The sequence below is a fragment of the Gadus chalcogrammus genome, chromosome 16 (genome assembly GCF_026213295.1).
Source record: "Gadus chalcogrammus isolate NIFS_2021 chromosome 16, NIFS_Gcha_1.0, whole genome shotgun sequence".
Lineage (NCBI taxonomy): Eukaryota > Metazoa > Chordata > Actinopteri > Gadiformes > Gadidae > Gadus > Gadus chalcogrammus.
Window position 1 is genome coordinate 7,787,161 of NC_079427.1, and position 19,808 is coordinate 7,806,968.

At 44.6% G+C, this 19,808-nt stretch overlaps 1 protein-coding gene across 2 annotated transcripts in view; it reads left to right on the forward strand.

Moving 5' to 3' along the window:
• Positions 1–475: 475 nt before the first annotated feature.
• Positions 476–19,808, forward strand: part of LOC130406222 (mitogen-activated protein kinase kinase kinase kinase 5-like) — a 26,773-nt gene continuing 7,440 nt past the window's right edge. Inside the window, exons 1-25 of one of the 2 annotated variants that reach the window (XM_056611687.1) lie at positions 476–880; positions 8,939–8,996; positions 9,243–9,333; positions 10,059–10,123; positions 10,646–10,701; positions 11,859–11,906; positions 12,117–12,159; positions 12,351–12,423; positions 12,756–12,887; positions 13,206–13,268; positions 13,479–13,560; positions 14,063–14,179; positions 14,479–14,560; positions 14,779–14,816; positions 15,057–15,106; positions 15,266–15,310; positions 15,712–15,732; positions 15,838–15,886; positions 16,376–16,598; positions 17,027–17,094; positions 17,755–17,796; positions 17,895–17,973; positions 18,090–18,166; positions 18,373–18,433; positions 19,619–19,721. In XM_056611687.1, coding sequence (XP_056467662.1) covers positions 773–880; positions 8,939–8,996; positions 9,243–9,333; positions 10,059–10,123; positions 10,646–10,701; positions 11,859–11,906; positions 12,117–12,159; positions 12,351–12,423; positions 12,756–12,887; positions 13,206–13,268; positions 13,479–13,560; positions 14,063–14,179; positions 14,479–14,560; positions 14,779–14,816; positions 15,057–15,106; positions 15,266–15,310; positions 15,712–15,732; positions 15,838–15,886; positions 16,376–16,598; positions 17,027–17,094; positions 17,755–17,796; positions 17,895–17,973; positions 18,090–18,166; positions 18,373–18,433; positions 19,619–19,721 — 1,874 coding nt within the window. In that variant the 5' untranslated portion in view covers positions 476–772. The remainder of the gene's footprint in view (positions 881–8,938; positions 8,997–9,242; positions 9,334–10,058; positions 10,124–10,645; positions 10,702–11,858; positions 11,907–12,116; positions 12,160–12,350; positions 12,424–12,755; positions 12,888–13,205; positions 13,269–13,478; positions 13,561–14,062; positions 14,180–14,478; positions 14,561–14,778; positions 14,817–15,056; positions 15,107–15,265; positions 15,311–15,711; positions 15,733–15,837; positions 15,887–16,375; positions 16,599–17,026; positions 17,095–17,754; positions 17,797–17,894; positions 17,974–18,089; positions 18,167–18,372; positions 18,434–19,618; positions 19,722–19,808) is intronic. The other variant, XM_056611688.1, reaches the window with a different exon arrangement.

The window sequence follows — 19,808 nt, forward strand, 5'->3', positions numbered from 1 at the left end:
TGCATTTACGCTTCATTATAAAGCAATAATGATCAAGATACTTTTATTGTGTACTTGTTAGGCCAAAATATGTCAAGTTGTATTTATTCAGAATAGGTAGAGGAAGAGCACACATAAATGCACTTTCATAAATACCTACATACATACGTAGATACATACACACACAAATACACACACACACACACAGACACATACACACACACACACACACACACACACACACACACACACACACACACACACACACACACACACACACACACACACACACACACACACACACACACACACACACACACACACACACACACACACACCTAAATACATACATACACACACACACAAACACACACACATGCCTACAGGAAAAAAAATTGTTTAAATGAAACGAAAGCCTGTTTGACAGAGAGAGAGAGGGTGTGTGAGTGGAGGGGAGAGAGAGAGGGAGCGCGAGCGAGACAGATGGGAGGGTTGCTTGAGTGAGAAACAGGAAGGTGTGTGAGTGATAAACTGAATGAGAAAAAGACACTAGCTCTAAGCTTGAGGGAGATCAGCTACCTTTCAGCATGAGCCAGTAGACACTGAGAGAGTGTGTGTGTGTGTGTGTGTGTGTCTGTGTGTGTGCACAGGAGACGGTTCAGCCAGCGTGTGTGTTTGTGGGTTGTGTATATTTATGTATGTGTGTTTGACTATTTGTTGGGACATGTGTGAGGGGCTGCGTGTGTAGACATAAAAAGATGTCAAAGCAGCATTTCTGTTGATATCAAACAAGATGGATTCCCAGCAGAAGATGACGTTGGACATCTCCACGACAGATCCCCAGGAGGACTTTGATATTCTCGTCAGGGTTGGAGGAGGGACCTATGGAGATGTGTACAAGGTCAGACACATCCACCTTCTCTTGTTGTGGTATCAATTTGAGTCTAAACACGGTGGGAAAGTCAGGCAATTTGGAAAACGTTTTTGCAACAATGTTCCGCAATGTAATAGTGCTTCTCATCAGATTCACACGTTCTCAGCAATTTGAGAAATGTGTAGATCTGAAAAAAAGATAACATGCTTATGACAACGTTTTCATTTTGAAGCGATATAAAAAGAGGTTGCAGAGGTTTTTGGTTGTCTGCTGCCAGATGCAGGGTCTGTATGTACAGGCCCTTCAGCATGTGAACATCTGTCTTTCTCGAGCGGAAGAGCTTTACTTTCACCAATAGTGAAACAGGAATCATAAAATGTCAAACAAGATTTTATCTATATAAAGTCCTGTCGATTGCACTTGATCCTTTCAGTCGTAGAACCTTATTTGTCGCTTTAAAAGCAGCAATATTACTACACAATTCCAATAACCATATTATGAGTAAAGGCTGGAAACTAATGTGTGTACTGTCGAACACAACCTTTCATTTTTTATAAATAGTATCTGCAATTGAATATGTTTGTAAAAAATGTGCTTATCCACTGAATTCAGGCTGATGATCATTTTCAGTGTTGAATTCTTTCTGATTTTGAAGTTCATAGAATTAGCGATAATCCCCTGAATGCCCCAGTGTGAAAATACGTTGTATTATTTTACCAACACATAATAACCACTTCTTGAGACCTGAGAGAATCTTTGGAAACTCAGTACCCATGGGACTGATTTTCAACTCCAGTCCCATCCTTTTTATAAGAAGCTCCTCAGTGCTGTCTTGGGGACATATTAACTTGGTGAATGGCGCATTAATCCACACGTTGTTTGTCCAACAAAGGAAACACCTTCGTGTTTGTCAAATCTTCGAGTTGGAATAATGTTGAAGAATGAAGAATGTAAGTCTTACATACACAAGGATTATGGTCAGTGAGGTTTTAGCTCTACCCTGGAAAGGGTTTCCAAGGTATCAGATAATAGCCCTGATGCTAGCTGTAGTTGCACTACCATAAACAGTGATTGTTCCGGAAGAGGTGAACGAGGGGGGATTCTTTTTTTTACAGTGCATACTTGAGGAACACAGCATCACAGTGACCTCTTCTCTGAGTCCCCCTCCATCCACCCCCCCCCTCCGCCCACCCCCCCACTCCCACTTCCTTCCTGTGGGTACTGCTAGACTGGCTAGGGTCTCTACATCAGTTTTGGCAGTTTGTAAGACACACACACACACACACACACACACACACACACACACACACACACACACACACACACACACACACACACACACACACACACACACACACACACACACACACACACACACACACACACACACACACACACACACACACACACACACGTGCACACACACACGCACAGCTGTAGGGGTCTGTGGGTCTGTGTCTGACATCGCAGCCACGCCTACAACCACACACAGACGGAAGGTGTGTGTGTGTGGCAGAAATGTCCTTCTGTGGAGTTTCTGGGCTCAAATTCCACGTTTATAACTCGGAGATGGCTCTCTTTAATTTCCTCTAAGTTGTTAAAATGTTAGGCTCTGTTAAAAAGGTTTACAAATTATCATTATTATGAGATTCAAAGTCCAGTGCAGTTCCTACAGACACGAATGTAGGCATCCCAGCACATTCTAGTTTCTTCTACTCCAAGGAGTGCCAAAGGCCTGAGTACGGTTGCCTCTTGCACATACGCAACCAGCTCAGGTTGCGTACCCGTGCATGTGTGCGTGTCGGCTCATTAGCATCTGTACCGTGTCCTGAGCACACCTCTCCGAAGTGTACTGAGGCCACGGGATTAAACTGTACATGAGTACGGATGGCGTGCTCACACTAGCCAAACGATCTAGACTTTAGGGGGCAAACGTACTCGGGCACGGTACAGATGGCCTAGTGTGGGTGCGCCCTTAAACGGTAGACGACCTGGCTGAGAGTGGGGTAGCCTCGCGTTGCCATGGCAGCTCTGCCTCCGTTGAGCTAGGTTGAAACCATGTGGTCCCCACCCCCACTAACCTAGCCAGCGGAGGGGATTGGTATGCTACACTGTGAGGCTGAGGGAGATGATGCTGTTGACTTTGTGTGCATGTGTGGTTATGTAGCTGCTGTGCTCTGTCTGTGACCGATGCAAAGCAGAGAGAAGATGGAGTTGTGGGGGGGGGGGGGGGTGAAAAGAACTTCCTCTAAAGGAACAGTGGATAGACCCTGCTGACGGCTGTTTTTCACACCATCCTCAAGATATTTGCATGTAGTTCACACACACACACACACACACACACACACACACACACACACACACACACACACACACACACACACACACACACACACACACACACACACACACACGCACACACACACACACGCGCACACACACACACACACACACACACAAACATACACACACACACACCGACACACACTCACACACACTCACACACACTCACACACACCTTCTGCAATGGGTGCAGACTGCAGCATTTTTAACTGAGAGATCACTCATCTAGCAAACCAGAAACAATTACAAAAACGTTTTATTGGAAAATCTTTCATTTGGCACATTCAAACCAAAGAACGGCTCGCAAGAATCACAAATCATTAAATTGTTAATCATTAGACAATGAACAAGCAAATTGTCTAAACGTTCAAAATGGAGGCATTCATTGTGTTTTGACGTCGATCATGCAGTCATTTGTCTAGGGCAGGGGTTGGCAACCTGCGTCCCGCGGGCAACATGAGGCCCTTTTGCGCAGCCCTTACGGCTTTTTGGCCAACAATATATATATATTTTCTTTATTTTAGAACTCAAGGATAACACACATTGGATACATTTTCCTATGATTGTTGCAGGCCAAAAGTCAACCATACATATCAATTTGTAAAAATATATTGCTTGTATATGGGAAAAATGTTTTTTCAGCATGAAATGTGCATCGCGAGACTATCCTGGCACACTTTTTGAGCGGGTAACTTGCTAAAATCGTCTGACTATGGTACCAAAGAAGGCAAAACACATATAAGCTGAAAACAACATCATACATCCCTTATATTCATTTTTGTTCAGACAACAAAAATCCCATGAAACTGCATGAGAAAGTTAGGGGGTGTTTGATTATCTCATTCATCAGAGCAAGTTGTAACCCTGAGTTAATATGTTTTTTGCTCATGCAGGCCCCAAGTGTTGCTGGGAATCAATGCAACAAGACTACTGTTTACTAGTGTTGTTATATTAAAGCAAGGTTAGGCTGATATTTTCTATGATGCAATGATATTCATTTCATTTTCACAAACTGAATGAACTGAAACCGAAGAGCTAAGCCTACTAAATTTCACCGTAAAACCTGATAGTTGATTTTTCCTGCATTCCTCCCTCATTTCTTGTTAGATGTAACATCCACTCAAATGCTTGTTTTGTAGCCTACGTTTTATTGCAATTGCATGTATTCATTGCATAAACTCAAATTGTTGTATATGGCTATACAGGATATTTAATTGGTAAAGTAGCTAAATAACCTATTATAACAAATATGAGGCCCTCAGAAATCGATCCACACCCCATTTCTAACCAAAAATGGTCCTTTACAAAGAAAAGGTTGCCGACCCCTTGTATAGCTTTAGTGTTTACCTGCTGACGATGGGGCTTCTCGAAGCAGTTGTCCGCAACGGAGCAGCGAAGGCAAAAAACAAAGTAGGCCCAAGTACTACCCTACTCGAAACAATAGACTAACTCAAACGCAGTCAACCCTCATTCGTTTCAAAGCGTTCCCAATAGATACCACTCATTCTCTGTTTAGACAGAGTTGTCTCCCCCTAGGTCTGCAGTAGTAAGAAGCAGGTAGGAAACTGCGAGGCCGATGGGGTTCTGGTGTGAATTTATCGTACATAGACAAAGAAATACTATATAGGTGTACTTTGGTGGGCACTATGGCAGTTTGTTCGCGGCTCTATTCTCAAAAATATGTATCCCCAGGTCCCCAGGTTGTTAACACACATAAACCCTCAGATTGTGTTTGATTTAAATGTTCTTGTTTCAACTTCTTCTGAAGTTGAAACATAACATATGTGTGTGTGTGTGTGTGTATGTGTGTGTGTGTGTGTGTGTGTGTGTGTGTGTGTGTGTGTGTGTGTGTGTGTGTGTGTGTGTGTGTGTGTGTGTGTGTGTGTGTGGTGTGTGTGTGTGTGTGTGTGTGTGTGTGTGTGTGTGTGTGCACGTCTCTCTCTCTTGTGTGCATGAGTGTGCATCAAAGTATCTCTAGTAATCTGTAAAAAACAATTTTGCAGATTTTACAGGCCTGTTTTCTGTTGGAGCAGAAGGAGGCCACAGTGATGTCACATAAAAACACATATTTCTTTACTTTACGACGCCAGATCAAACTGTAAAGAAAGAACGAATACAATCCCCTTGAGCTACATACACCCATCTGTTGTCTCATCATTGTTTTATTGAAAGTTTATTCTCATAATGTAAGACAACATACATATACATATACGTCTTGCTTCGTTGTTAGAATCCTATCTGGGATTAATAAAGAGCTATAACATTTATTATTGATAGATTAGTATTGATACTGTCGCAACCGGGGTTAAAGTCAAGACAGAGAGAGATTGAAAGTCTCAAGTATGTAGGTGAGTCAGTATTAAATAGGCGACTCCAATCTATTGTTCTTCTGCCTAAGATACTCAGTCACAGTCCCGTCGCCGGTTTTACTTGTTCAGCCAGGGCAAATAGCAGATAATCACAGGCCAGAGGAGGAGTATCTAAGGAATGCTGAAATTAATTGTCTGTGAGTATGTGTTTTTGTGTGTGTGTATGTACCGTTGTATGTGTGTGTGCTTGTGGTAGGTTGTTAGTGTTCAAATGCCTGCTTTGTTACCATTGAGGTTAAATTTAACGATGAAAGAGGAAGAGAAACTGGGCTTGAACTAAAAGCATCGGCCCAGAATGCCAGCATGTGCTTGTGGGTTCTAATGTGCTAATTCGGAAAGGCATTTCACCCGTCCTACACTCGTCGCTCGGAGATGTGGGCCGTCCGCCCCCGAGTGCGGCCCCTGGAAACCAGCTCAAGGTGTAGCGCCCCTGCCTTGGTTACAGAGAGGGCAGGTGGGTTAGCTTGCATGTCTTTGTGGCGTATGAGGAAACAGGACAACAGGAGACCCACATGAACATGGGGTGAACCTAACCTAGACCAACTACATAATGTGCATGTGTGCGCATGTTTGTCTTGGGGAGTACATCTGTGTGATGATGTGTGTATCTCTGTAAGTTATTATGCATTTTTAAGTGGATCTGTGTGTCTTGATTAATTTGTGTGTGTGCGTGCGTTCTAGTGCATTAAAGTGTGTGTGCATCTGTGCGTAACTAATCGGTTGGAGACATATTGCAATGTGCAACGCAACACTTTGTTAAGAGCATTGTTAATCTAACTCTAACTCCTACATGAGCTGTTACTCACAGAAAGGTGTTAGAATACAGAGGAGGGCTCAGATTATGACAGATGTGTTCATCCTTTGATTTGGAGAAAATTGGCTTAATTATTGTCATCTGAAGTCTAACTGATTTGTATTTCAATGTGCAGTGTATATGTTCAAAATACAGTATGCACAGTTCAAGTGACAATTTACCAATCAATCTCTCAATCAATATTTTTATACATTGTTCATCAACAGTCATTGCAGCCTCATCAACTATAAAAGCACCGTCTTGCAATCAGAGGGAACTGGGTTTTTCCCTCTTACATGCATCAATCTATTGTCGATGTTATCAGATGGACCACGGTGTGTTTCCTGCTGTGGCTGTTATCTACAGAGACATGCTGTTCCCCGATTAAATGAAGACTTGGTTAGACAAGTCTTCCTCCCCCAGCAGACCCATCTACCTGTAGAAGGTTCGGCAACTCCTATCCGCTCCTTAGTGACCTGTTTCCAAATCGCTTTGGACGACAATGTCCTGTTGTCCTTCACATCATCCGCGCTGCAGCATTAGTACCAAACAGCAGCACAGTCGGTCAGAATGCTCTGTAGGCTGCTCCTGTAGAAAGGATTTATGTCTTTGTACGAAGGGTATGTTCATGTTAAGACTGAGTGTGTGGTGCTTTATTGTATTAGGGAGCGTGCATTTTCAACCTTGACCCAATCACCAAAAACTTTAAGACAACCTGCAATATGGCATCAAAATGTAATCAGGTCTGTCTTAAGGTTATTCGGTATTCCTTTCGGCATCTGTTCAGTGTGTGTCATGATGGGAGTTTGGTCACGATGTGTGTGTGTGTGTGTGTGTGTGTGTGTGTGTGTGTGTGTGTGTGTGTGTGTGTGTGTGTGTGTGTGTGTGTGTGTGTGTGTGTGTGTGTGTGTGTGTGTGTGTGTGTGTGTGTGTGTGTGTGTGTGTGTGCATGAGATAGTACATGGTAGTGTGTCTGTGCATCTCTTTACAAAAGTCTACGGTGAGCCGATGTGGTAGCGGGACCATAGCAACGGTTGACGTTTATCTACATTGCATATCCATTGCGGGGAATGTGTTTGACTTGTTACTGTAGATCAGTTATTGTGTAATTGTACAGCTTGAGATGGTCTTTCCTTTTAGTGACCTTCCGACCACGCACACACACACGCATACTTGCATACTCACACACACACGCTCACGCAAACATACATACACACACTTATAATGACACATACTTAAAGACACATTTATGCACACGGTCAGAGATACACACACAAACACACACCACATACACACACACACACACACACACTCACACACACACACACACACACACACACACACACACACACACACACACACACACACACACACACACACACACACACACACACACACACACACACACACACACACACACACACACACACACACACAAACACACACACACACACACACAGCCAAAATGGAGTTTCCATTGTCTGTTGTTATTTACAGCAGCGGTCCTCCCACACATAAAAAGCCATCGGAGACAGAAAGAGTTGACTTATAATATCAGAATGTAATGAACAAGTTGTTTCCAGTTGGTTATGTTTGCGGGAATTATCATCATTCAATGATTTTTGCCTGTAATGCAACGGTTCCCTGTTTTAAATATAACACAAAGTCTAAGTTTATTGTCTGCCTCATTTGTTTCTCAACTAATTAACTTCCGGTCAAAGAAGAGTCAGTGCTATGCATTAAGCTCCATGATTTGAGGAATTGGTTAAAGAAGTGACATGTTTAGAAAATGTAAATACACAAAAACAGTCTTTTACTATTTTTTCAAAGCAGTCAAATACGTTTCCACAATAAATAAATTAAAAATAAACAAAAAAAACGGTTCAGATTAAACTCTGTCTATTTATACCATTATTAGATTAAACATAATTCCTTAGCAACTAGCTCATCTTATTTAAGACAGTGGGGTGCAGGGTGGTGTTGATTTACTCCAGACGTATGCCTTCTGCCTAATATTTGTACAGATTTGAAGTCCAAAATTCGCTATGAATATGGCCCTAATATTTGGACTTTATCTTCAATCAACGAGCTGATAGAAAATCGTCTTTGCCGTGGCTCATTAAGATAACTAACTGACCCTAACCCTACCACACAATATCCAATAATCTACACAACATGACTCATCTCACTCGAACACATGCTGAGCCCACAGTTCTGTGGCTGGGTTCAAGGTCTGCACGTAGCATTGAGTTGTCTGCTGTTAGTCAAGTCTTCTATTCATCCAACCGTCACACATCTAAAGGTCAGAGACAGAGGGTGCGGGGAGAGGGAGGGAGGGAGGTGGGTACAGTAGTGTGAAAGCAGTCAGAGTCAACATAGAGGGTTGCATTTGTGCATGCAAAATGTCCATGACGTGATCATGGACATGTTTGTCATTTTAACCCATGTAAAAAAATTGTGTTGTATGTCCCTGCGATGTGCACAGCAATTAAAGTGACCATTTTCACAACTATACAAAATAATACAATTGCGCGTGTGTGTGCGCGTGTGTGCGCGCGTGTGTGCGTGTGTTCTCTACAGGCTCGTTGCAAACAGAACGGTGAGCTGGCAGCAATGAAGGTGGTCACGATGGAACCAGGTGAGATGACCAATAGGATCACTTCCGTTACTATGATGAACTACATCTCAATGCAGTCACATGTTTCTCTGTACTCACTTCCCTGTGCCTCCCTCATGTCTCACTCCCCCTCACTCTCTGCCTATTTGCCTTGTACTCCACCACCCTTCTCTCTGCCGCTCACTAATCTCTCTCTCTCTCTCTCTCTCTCTCTCTCTCTCTCTCTCTCTCTCTCTCTCTCTCTCTCTCTCTCTCTCTCTCTCTCAGAGGATGACTTCTCCATCATCCAGCAGGAGATTGTCATCGTGAAGAGCTGCAAACACAACAACATAGTGGCCTACTACGGCAGCTACATATGGTGAGCTTTGCTCCATCTCTCTCTCATCTTGCACTCTCTCTGTCGCTCTCACTTGCTCTCTTTCTCCCTCCCTCCCACACACTCTCTCTCTCTCTCTCTCTCTCTCTCTCTCTCTCTCTCTCTCTCTCTCTCTCTCTCTCCAATTCTCTCTCTCTCTCACACCAATTCTCTCTCCCTCTCTCTCTCTCTCTCTCTCTCTCTCTCTCTCTCTCTCTCTCTCTCTCTCTCTCTCTCTCTCTCTCTCTCTCTCTCCCACTCTCCCTCTCACTCTCTTCCCCCCTCAGTTATCAGAATGAATCATGTATCATCCTGCAAGTTAACTGTATAATGCCTAAAGGCAAGTGGCATGATAGGACTCTGGCTAAGAGCACGATCACTGATCCCCGAGCAGGATGCCCCGACTTCCTTCCTGCTCCGAAATGACATCTTTCTGAACCCAATTCAATTTCGATAATAGCACCGGCCAAATGACCTAAGATACCATTACGTGATTTCTCGTTAATCAGAAAGTTGCCTAAATCAAGTCACCTCTCACCACAACTAATCAAATTTCTTTAACTCTAGCAAACAGCGGAATGTAGAATGCACCATGCATTCTACATTCCATATGCAAATGAGCCTCTCTCCGTGTGACGGACTGGGTTCAGGAAGGCGTCTGTGCTCTGTCTGTGCCGTGTTCTTGCTGCCCAGTACAGTCTCACAGAGCGCCGTCTGTCTGTCCGCAGGGCCAACAAGCTGTGGATCTGCATGGAGTTCTGCGGCGGGGGCTCCCTCCAGGATGTCTACCACGGTGTGTGTCTGTGGGCGGGGCTATCTAGAGCCGTGACTAAAAACAGACAAGTGCTCGTGTCTGTTGTAAAACGGGAGGGTACTCTACTCTCTGATGTTAAGAGATTAATGTGTTTGTTTCTCACCGCCACCTCACGTTAACGATGTTCTGTTCTGTTTCTCTTCCTCTTCCTCCCTCTCTCCCTCTAACTCTCTCTCTTTAACACTATCGCTCTCTCTCTCTCTCTAACACTATGTCTTTCTCTAACACGCTCTCTTCCTCTTCCTCCAACACTTTTTCTGTCCCTCCCTCTCTCCCTCTCTCTCCCCCCCTCTCTCCCCCCCTCTCTCGCTCTCTCTCTCTCTCTCTCTCTCTCCCTCTCCCTCCCTCTCTCTCCCTCCCCCCCCCCCCCCCCTCTCTCTCTCTCTCTCTCTCTCTCCCTCTCTCTCCCCCCTCTCTCTCCCCCCCCCTCTCCTTCTCTCTCCCCCCCCCCCCTCTCTCTCACTCTCTCTCTCTCACTTTCTCTCTCTCGCTCTCTCTCAGTGACTGGTCCTATGACAGAGCTCCAGATAGCCTACATCTGCAGAGAGATGCTGCAGGTGGGACCACCTCTGCTGCCTCACCTGGTTGACTCATTAGTAGCCCTGCTGTCGGGTTGACCATGTTGATGTTAACATGGGGTTGTGTTGTGATGGGTGTTTCTATAACAGGAACTACCTCCATGTTGACGTTAACATGGGTTATGTTTTCTATAACAGGGCTTGACTACCTCCATGTTGATGTTAACATGGGGTTATGTTGTGATGGGTGTTTCTATAACAGGAACTACCTCCATGTTGACGTTAACACGGGTTATGTTTTCTATAACAGGGCTTGCCTACCTCCGTGTTGATGTTAACATGGGGTTGTGTGGTGAAGGGTGTTTCTACAACAGGGCCTTGACTAGATCCATGTTGATGTTACAGTTTTTCTCAATCATTTAAACACGTTTTTTGAAACTAAAGCATAAATTAAACACTGTTGTGATACATTTAAAACACTTCCATCAAAATACTGTTGACATATGTTTTGGCTTCATAAGGCCATGTTATATATTCAAATGTATACAATTGTTTAGAAATAGCTTCCTTTTTTGAAGTTGCAATTTGGTGGTACATACAGTATAAAGACTATTGCCATTTTGTAATATGATACTGTCAATATATCATATTGCATTGACACAATTGTATCAGAATAGGATACAATGCATATTTGTCTTATCCAATAAGCTCCAATGGGCTAAACTCACAATCCCTCTCCAATTCTCTCTCTCTCTCTCACACCAATTTTCCCAGAGTCATACTGTTGATAAGTTGATACTGCAACATTGTTGGAGTTCTGAGAATACACCAATGTTACCTATTTTGGCGAACCTCACAGTACAGTAATTGCACTGATAAGTAAAAATGAAAAACACAACAGTTAGAAAATGTCTTTCCGGCGATGTAATTATGTCTGGAGTCTTGTAGTTGATACATGAGCTTCATCAAGTTTTCAGAATTGTGTGCATAGTTCCGTTTTTTGTGTGTATACAATGGAGAAAAACTGTAACATGGGGTTATGATGTGATGGGTGTTTCTATACCAGGGCCTGGACTAGATTGATGTTGATGTTAACATGGCGTTATGTTGTGATGGGTGTTTCTATACCAGGGCCTGGACTAGATTGATGTGGATGTTAACATGGCGTTATCTTGTGATGGGTGTTTCTATAACAGGGCCTGGACTACCTCCATGGACAGAAGAAGATTCACAGGGACATCAAGGTCAAAGCTTTCCTTGTTGAACTGTACAATGTGGGGGCTCTTATTCTGAAATGAATTATTTTTCTTTTAATTCAGAAATCATGAGGCTTGTGTTGTGACATCAATTACTGTTATGCGCTATCGCCGTTAGAGACTGACCGTAAGCTAAAAGCAAACCTCCCTATTTGGTCTGTTATTGAATTCTTGTAACTGTCCACCATTATTCCTCAGGGCGCCAACATCCTCCTCAATGACCAGGGAGAGGTGAAGCTAGGTAAGGAGTCCGCCTGGCGAAGACCAGAAAATAAAAGCAATCTAAACTTACCTTTGCTATGCAGCTGGCCTTCCAGTCACAACAAGTAGTATATTTCCTTCAGAGCACAAAGTATCATAAGACTCATTGGAGAGCCTCTCGCACCATCGACTGAATCAAGTGTTCTTGTGTTTGTTATCACCATTCTCTAGCGGACTTTGGGATTTCTGCCCAGATTACAGCGACTCTAGCTCGCAGGATGTCCTTCATTGGGACGCCATATTGGTGAGGTCAAAAGTTCAGTTCCTATTTAACTAGCTAGGACCAGAATGTAAAATGTAAAATGTCTTAAACTTGTTATAGTCATGGACTCATGGAGCTGTGATTGTAACTATATCGACTGAAATTAATGAATGAATTAAATGAACTGTATGTTATAACTGCTAAATGCCTGCACAGTACACCATGGCCAGGATTTTGTCAATTTGTTGGCCTTGGGTCAATGCTTTTACCGCTGAAGGACGCTTGAATTGCATTCATTCTTGGCATGGATAGGAACTGAACGAGGGGACAGGAAGCCCTGACCAGGGCAGTGTTAATGCTCTTCCTGTCCACAGGATGGCGCCAGAGGTGGCGGCTGTGGAGATAAAGGGAGGCTACAATGAGCTGTGTGACATCTGGTCGGTCGGCATCACAGCCATAGAGCTGGTGGAGATGCAACCACCCTTGTTTGATGTACATCCACTACGGTAGGCACACACACACACACACACACACACACACACACACACACACACACACACACACACACACACACACACACACACACACACACACACACACACACACACACACACACACACACACGCACACACACACACACACACGCACACGCACACACACACACATTCAGTCACACCCAAAACGGTAGGTACAAACTCTCTCACACACACACACACATACAGTTACACCCACTAAAGGTAGTACACACTCACACGTACACATTCATTCAGATACACACACACTCACACACACAGTCCCACTAACAGACGTCTATTCCTTCCCAGGGTCCTGTTCCTCATGTCTAAAAGTGGCTACCAGCCTCCCAAATTAAAGGACAAGTCCAAATGGTGAGGAACACCACGATAACCAAATAGAGCAAGAGAAAAACGTTCTCCGATTTAAAAGAGCAAGGAACAAACCTTTATTTTTCTCCTCCATCTCTCTCTCTCCCTCTCTCTCCTCTCTCTCCTCTCTCCCCTCTCTCCCTCTCTCCTCTTCCTCCCTCTCTTTCTCCCACTCTCTCTCTCTCTCCCCCCCCCCCCCCCCCCCCCCCCCAGGTCCTCTGCGTTCTACAGCTTTGTGAAGGCCATGCTGGTGAGGAACCCCAAGAAGAGGCCGAGTGCCTTCAAGATGCTGTCGGTGAGTCTGGGGCTGAGGGCTCACCAGGAGGGGAGGGCTGCGGGGTAGGACACTGATTGGCCGATACCGACAAAGGTCACTATATTCCCCATGATCAAAACGTTGTTTTGATGTCATCGACCGGGGGTGTTTTCACATGTGAACGTAGCCACGTGGGACGGACACATGTATTTTATGAAATAGCACCAAATTAACGATGTGATGTATTCTGGCAGATCTACCAATATTGGCCAGTATAGCGGCGCCGTAGAATCAAACCCTGTCATACAAAGGACGACGTGGCTTCTTCAAAGACGTCAAACCGTCTCCCCTTTTAAAAAAACCTCTGTCAGCACAGAGTGTCAGTATATCAGCATGAACATCCACATCAGAGGCCAATGTAGCTGTAGACCAGCACCCCCTTAGGCCCTCACCCCTAAGACGGACCCGGCTCTTAGCGTTCAGAGTGGGTGTTCCCCGGTTCTGCGGACCCAGTGCCTGCTCCCTTCTCCCCCCCCTGCAGCACATGTTCGTGACCCAGCAGGGCCTGAGGCAGCAGCTGACCATGGAGCTCCTGGACCGGCTCAGGAACCCGGAGAAGCTCAGGAGCTGTGTGTCATCAGAGGAGGACGACATGGAGGTAGGGCAAAGGGCCTCACCGACGCAAACCCTGTGTCCCTCCCCCGTTTTCTCTCTGTATCTCTCTAAGGTCGTCCCTCTGTCTCTCCCCTGTCTCCCTCTCACCTTTCTCTGCTTATCTCTCTCAAAATGACGATTCAAATACTTTACTGGCACGAAGGTTACTTGACAACCATGAGAAGACATCGAATCTCTGTAACGTCGACACGTTGTGTGAGATATGTAAGTAGGGATAGGATGTGTGTGTGAGATGGAACAGACAGACAGACAGACAGACAGACAGCTGTGGTGGGTTTCTAGGTGGCGGTTCCTGGTCACCTGAGAAGAATCCAGTCCATTAACCGACACAACCAGGCCGAGAGGACCGACTCCGGGGCCAGCAGTATGTACACCAACCTCAACTCAGCCTAAGTTAATACATGTGTTACCAGTGGGCTTTAAAGTGAATAATGTTCATCAAAAAGCAAATAATCAATCTCATCCTCCCCTTCTCATTGCTTACACAGTCGTAAATGCATATGAACATAGAAGTGTTATGGATACAAGCTGGTTTAAACTATTGATGAGTGCTAAATGGAAACATGTTTTTTGTGCCCCCAGTGAATCAGATTTACACCACGAGGCCGGTGGAAAAAACGGTATGTTTCTACAAGGGTTGAACTGGTCTACGTGGGTTCTAGTGAGTAACTGGTAAAGTGGATGGAACACACAGAAAACATCCAGATTTGGTTCAATGGGTCACATCCAACCGGCAGGATTTGAACCCAGCACTCCTACACGACAGAACAGAAACTGCCGTTATACTGCGAGGGCAACCCCTTGGGCTTGTGGGAGGTAATGAGCGTGCCTACATTAACTAATACTCTCTTTTCCTTTAGTTACAGTTGGGGCCATCGTTCCCTAAAATTGGTGGTAAAAGTCCAATCAGGTGAGGACACCCTTCCTCTCCCAGCCAATCCCAGGAGCATATACTAAACCAAGCTTTCTCCTCCTCTTGCCTTTTCGCAACACTGGTGTTATTCTGCATCTGTTTGGTAATCTGTCTCTCTCTTTCTCTCTCCCACCTCTTCCCCCCCACCCACAAAAGGGACGACAACATGGAATCAGACGATGACTATGATGACGTGGATGTGTGAGTATACTAGCGCATGTCTTCATTAAATCTTGAAGTTGAACCTTTAACTAAATCTCCTCCAGTTTTAACCTGACCTGACCAGCACTCCCTCTCCCTCTCTATCCCTCTCTCTGCCTGTCTGTCTCTCTGCCTGTCTGTCTGTCTGTCTGTCTCACTGTCTGTCTGTCTGTCTGTCTGTCTGTCTGTCTGTCTGTCTGTCTGTCTGTCTGTCTGTCTGCCTGTCTGTCTCTCTGCCTGTCTGTCTGTCTGTCTGCCTGCCTGCCTGCCTGTCTGCCTGCCTGCCTGTCTGTCTGTCTGTCTGTCTGTATGACTGTCTGTCTGCCTGTCTGCCTGTCTGTCTGCCTGTCTGCCTGTCTGTCTGTCTGTCTGTCTGTCCCTCCATCCCTGCCTCTCCTCAGCCCCACGCTACAATCGAGGAGGTAATCAAACCTGCCTTCAAACACAGCACGTCCAATCAGCTTAGAGGAATGTTCACCGTCAACACGGATGCACCAATCACAGCCAATGCATTGTTTTTCCGACAGGAGCCAGACCATGCCATTTGACGAAACCCCTCCTCCTCTACCTCCGAAGGTGAGCCGTACTGGAACTGGATGTCGAGGAGGTCTCAGTCAAAATAACTCTTCATGGTTTCTCCTTAGTGTGTGTTCTGTGTGGTTGTGTGTATGTGTGTCGGCATGAGAGTGTGTTTTTGTGTGTAACTCTACAAAGTTACATACAGCTTTAGGGTTAGGGTTAATGTGTGCATAACCCTAACCCTAAACCTAACCCCTACATGTTACACACACACACACACATCTATGTGCATGTGTGTGTGTGGATGTGTATATGTGTTTATGTGTGTGATTATGTGTGTGTGTGTGTGTGTGTGTGTGTGTGTGTGTGTGTGTGTGTGTGTGTGTGTGTGTGTGTGTTTGTATTCATGTGTGTGTGTGTGTGTGTGTGTGTGTGTGTGTGTGTGTGTGTATGTTTGTATTCATGTGTGTGTGTGTGTGTGTGTGTGTTTGTGTGTGTGTGTGTGTGTATGTTTGTATTCATGTGTGTGTGTGTGTTTGCCTGCAGCCCCAGGCACGCACCAGCTCAGAAGAAAGTGTGACAGGGGGGGAGGAAGAGCGGCCCTCGTACTTCACCCGTTGCCCCGTGGCCAGGACCTCCAGTGGGACTCAACCCCCACCCGAGCGGCCGTCCTACCCCACCCGCGGCCCTGTGGCCAGGACCGACAGTGGGACTGTCACTCAACCCCTCCCTGCGCCCCGCCCAAACTCCACCATACAGCAACGCCCAAGTGGGTCTCGACCCAGCAGTCATACACCCTGCGTCACGTCGACAAAATGCGTCATAAATACACTGCTTTACTATGCTATGCTATGCGCTGTGCTATGTCATATGACGGATACACTAGTATACTATACCATGCTATGCTTTCCTACGTGCTATGCTATCTAATAGGATGAATACACTAAACTATGCTTAACTGTACTTTGCCCCATTCCGTAGTGAAATAATAATTGAAAGTGCTGCAAAAGAAAAAGAGCTTGATCCAAGGTGCTATCAGACAATAGCAGAGTATAGATCCACTCATTTATCAATGTGTGTGTGTGTGTGTGTGTGTGTGTGTGTGTGTGTGTGTGTGTGTGTGTGTGTGTGTGTGTGTGTGTGTGTGTGTGTGTGTGTGTGTGTGTGTGTGTGTGTGTGCATGTGTGTGTCTAACAGAGAGCCAGACTGAACTCACCCCTCCGCAGCTGCCTCCGAAAGACCCTCACAGGAGGCAGAAAACCAAGGTGACGACAGTTCAGGTCAATCACAGATACAAATAGAATGTGTATCTTCAGGTGAACGCTTTTAGTGTGCAATACTGCAAATAGTTTAATTAAAGATACAAAATAGAATGTGTATCTTCAGGTGAACGCTTTTATTGTGCAATACCACAATTAGTTTAATTAAAGATGCAAATAGAATGTGTATCTTCAGGTGAACGCTTTTATTGTGCAATAGAATGTGTATCTTCAGGTGAACGCTTTTACTGTGCAATACTACAATTAGTTTAATTAAAGATACAAATAAAAGGTGTATCTTCAGATGAACGCTTTTATTGTGCAATACTACAATTATATAATTAAAGATACAAATAGAATATGTATCTTCAGGTGAACGCTTTTATTGTGCAATACAACAATTAGTTTAATTAAAGACACAAATAGAATGTGTATCTTCAGGTGAACGCTTTTATTGTACAATACTACAATTAGTTTAATTAAAGATACAAATAAAAGGTGTATCTTCAGGTGAACGCTTTTAATGTACAATACTACAATTAGTGTTTCACTGTGTAAGGCATCAGTGAAAGTAGTAAACAACATCATTATTTTAATTAACATCATCCCTCTGTGTCCTTCATGTCTCCCATCTTACCCGTCCATCTTTGATGACCTCACGTCCAGAAGCTATCAGAGTCCGTCAGTCCGGTCTCGAAGAAGCCCCCTGTGAGTGTACCTCCTTTACGCCTCACATTTGTCTGTAGTCTCATGGTTGACCGGCTGATGACCCCCTCCCCTCTCTGCTGCCCCCTGTGGCGTCCCAGGTGTACTTTAAGAAGGTGTTCCACGGCTGTCCTCTGCATGTGAACTGCTCCACGGCCTGGGAAAACCCAAGTACCAGAGGTCAATCTCACACCCCTGTCCACTGGCTGTAATGCTCTCTCACACACGGTGTACGGGCCTCGGTGGAAGTGGACTCACTCTGAAGCCTGGCCTCTCTCTCTCTCTCCCTGCCCCAGAACAACACCTGATCCTGGGGGCCGAGGAGGGCATATACACCCTCAACCTCCACAGCTCCGAGGCAACCATGGAGCTGGTGAGGTTTTACTGGATATTAATAATAGAAGAAGAATAAACTTTAGAAACCTCATTTTACTTTACATATAACGTTGCATTGCAGCATATTATGTGACATTACATGTTGTTTTGTCGCTTTACGTTATGTCATGTTAGGTTATATTGTCATTTTGAAGCAGTCGTAGAACGGGAGAACCAACAGTCTCTCTTTTGTGTCTCGCCTAGCTGTTCCCAGGGAGATGCACCTGGCTCTACACCATAAGCAACGTCCTCATGTCTGTCTCAGGTATATACCTTTCAGGTGTTTGCTGCCCTCTTTAAAAGACTCACTTTCCCAGCAGGCTATCATCAACATTCCCAACCATCTTACCCAATACAACACATCCATTCTCCACCATTCCTGTAATCATGACTTAAATAAATACTATTATTTCTGTGGTTTCGGTGGAGAACAGCCTTGTGTGTAGGGGTGGTTCTACTGTTTATTGCCAATTAGCTATTTGTGTGATCAGTACTTTAAGGTGCAATGTGTAGAAGATATTCTAGTGGAACGGACTTGGCAGAAATTTATTATAACATTCATAAGTATATTTTAATTATTGTATCATCCCAAGAAAATAACCATTGTTGTGTCTTTGTTACCTTAGAATTATCCCTTTAAAGGCACCCAGTGCAACTTTATGTAAACATTCAATGAAAAATAAACATTCAATTTCTAGTCTTTTTTACACGTAGTAAGTTTCAATAACTCCATACCATTACATATCGACATTCAAGGAGCAAAGATGAGACGTCGTTGTGTGGTGAGAACTGATAGAAAATCGTAAACAACAACAATCGCCGGTGGGGAGAAGCCATTTTTCCATTGACTGGAAGCCTGCTTTATTTATTGTAGGTTACAAAAAATAAAGAAAATGGCGGCATTGTTGTTGTTATCGATTTTGTATCAGTTCTCACCACACAACCGACGTCTCATCTTTGCTGCTTAATTGTCGGTATGTAATGGTATGGAGTTATTGAAACTTACTACGTGTAAAAAAGACTAGAAATTGAATGTTTATTTTTAAGCTTCGAAAGTTGCACTGGGTGCCTTTAAAGGTAAATAGGGCTTGAGTCCTCTTCCATGGAACCTGCCATGTAGCTCCGCCACGTTTCTACAGTAGCCCAGAACTGACAAAAAGCACTAGAGTGGAAATGTGTTTTTAATTAATGATCATAATCGCTATCTTACTTGTAAACTCTGACCTATAGAGTTTACAAGTAAGATAAATACATCAAGGAACCCAATCACTTGACGCTAGTCGATGCTTTCATAGACGATAACATGCTTTTGGCATTACAGGCCAGTGTAGGCCACCATAGCATCTCATAGGTTGTTAGAAAGGGCAGGGTGAGGATGGGATATTGTATTGGTTGCAATTTGCGACCTCACCACTAGATGCCACTAAAGCCTACACACTGCCTCTTTAAGGTAAATCCTCCCAGCTCCACTCCCACCTACTGAAGGAGCTGTACGAGCAGGCCCGCAAAGACCAGAGGCTGGGGGCCCTGCCCACACACAGGCTGCTACCCAGGTACCCTGTCTGTCTGCCTGGTCACCTGTCTTAATGTGTCTTGTCTGTTTCCCTGTCCATCTGTCTTTATATCCATCTATCTGTCTC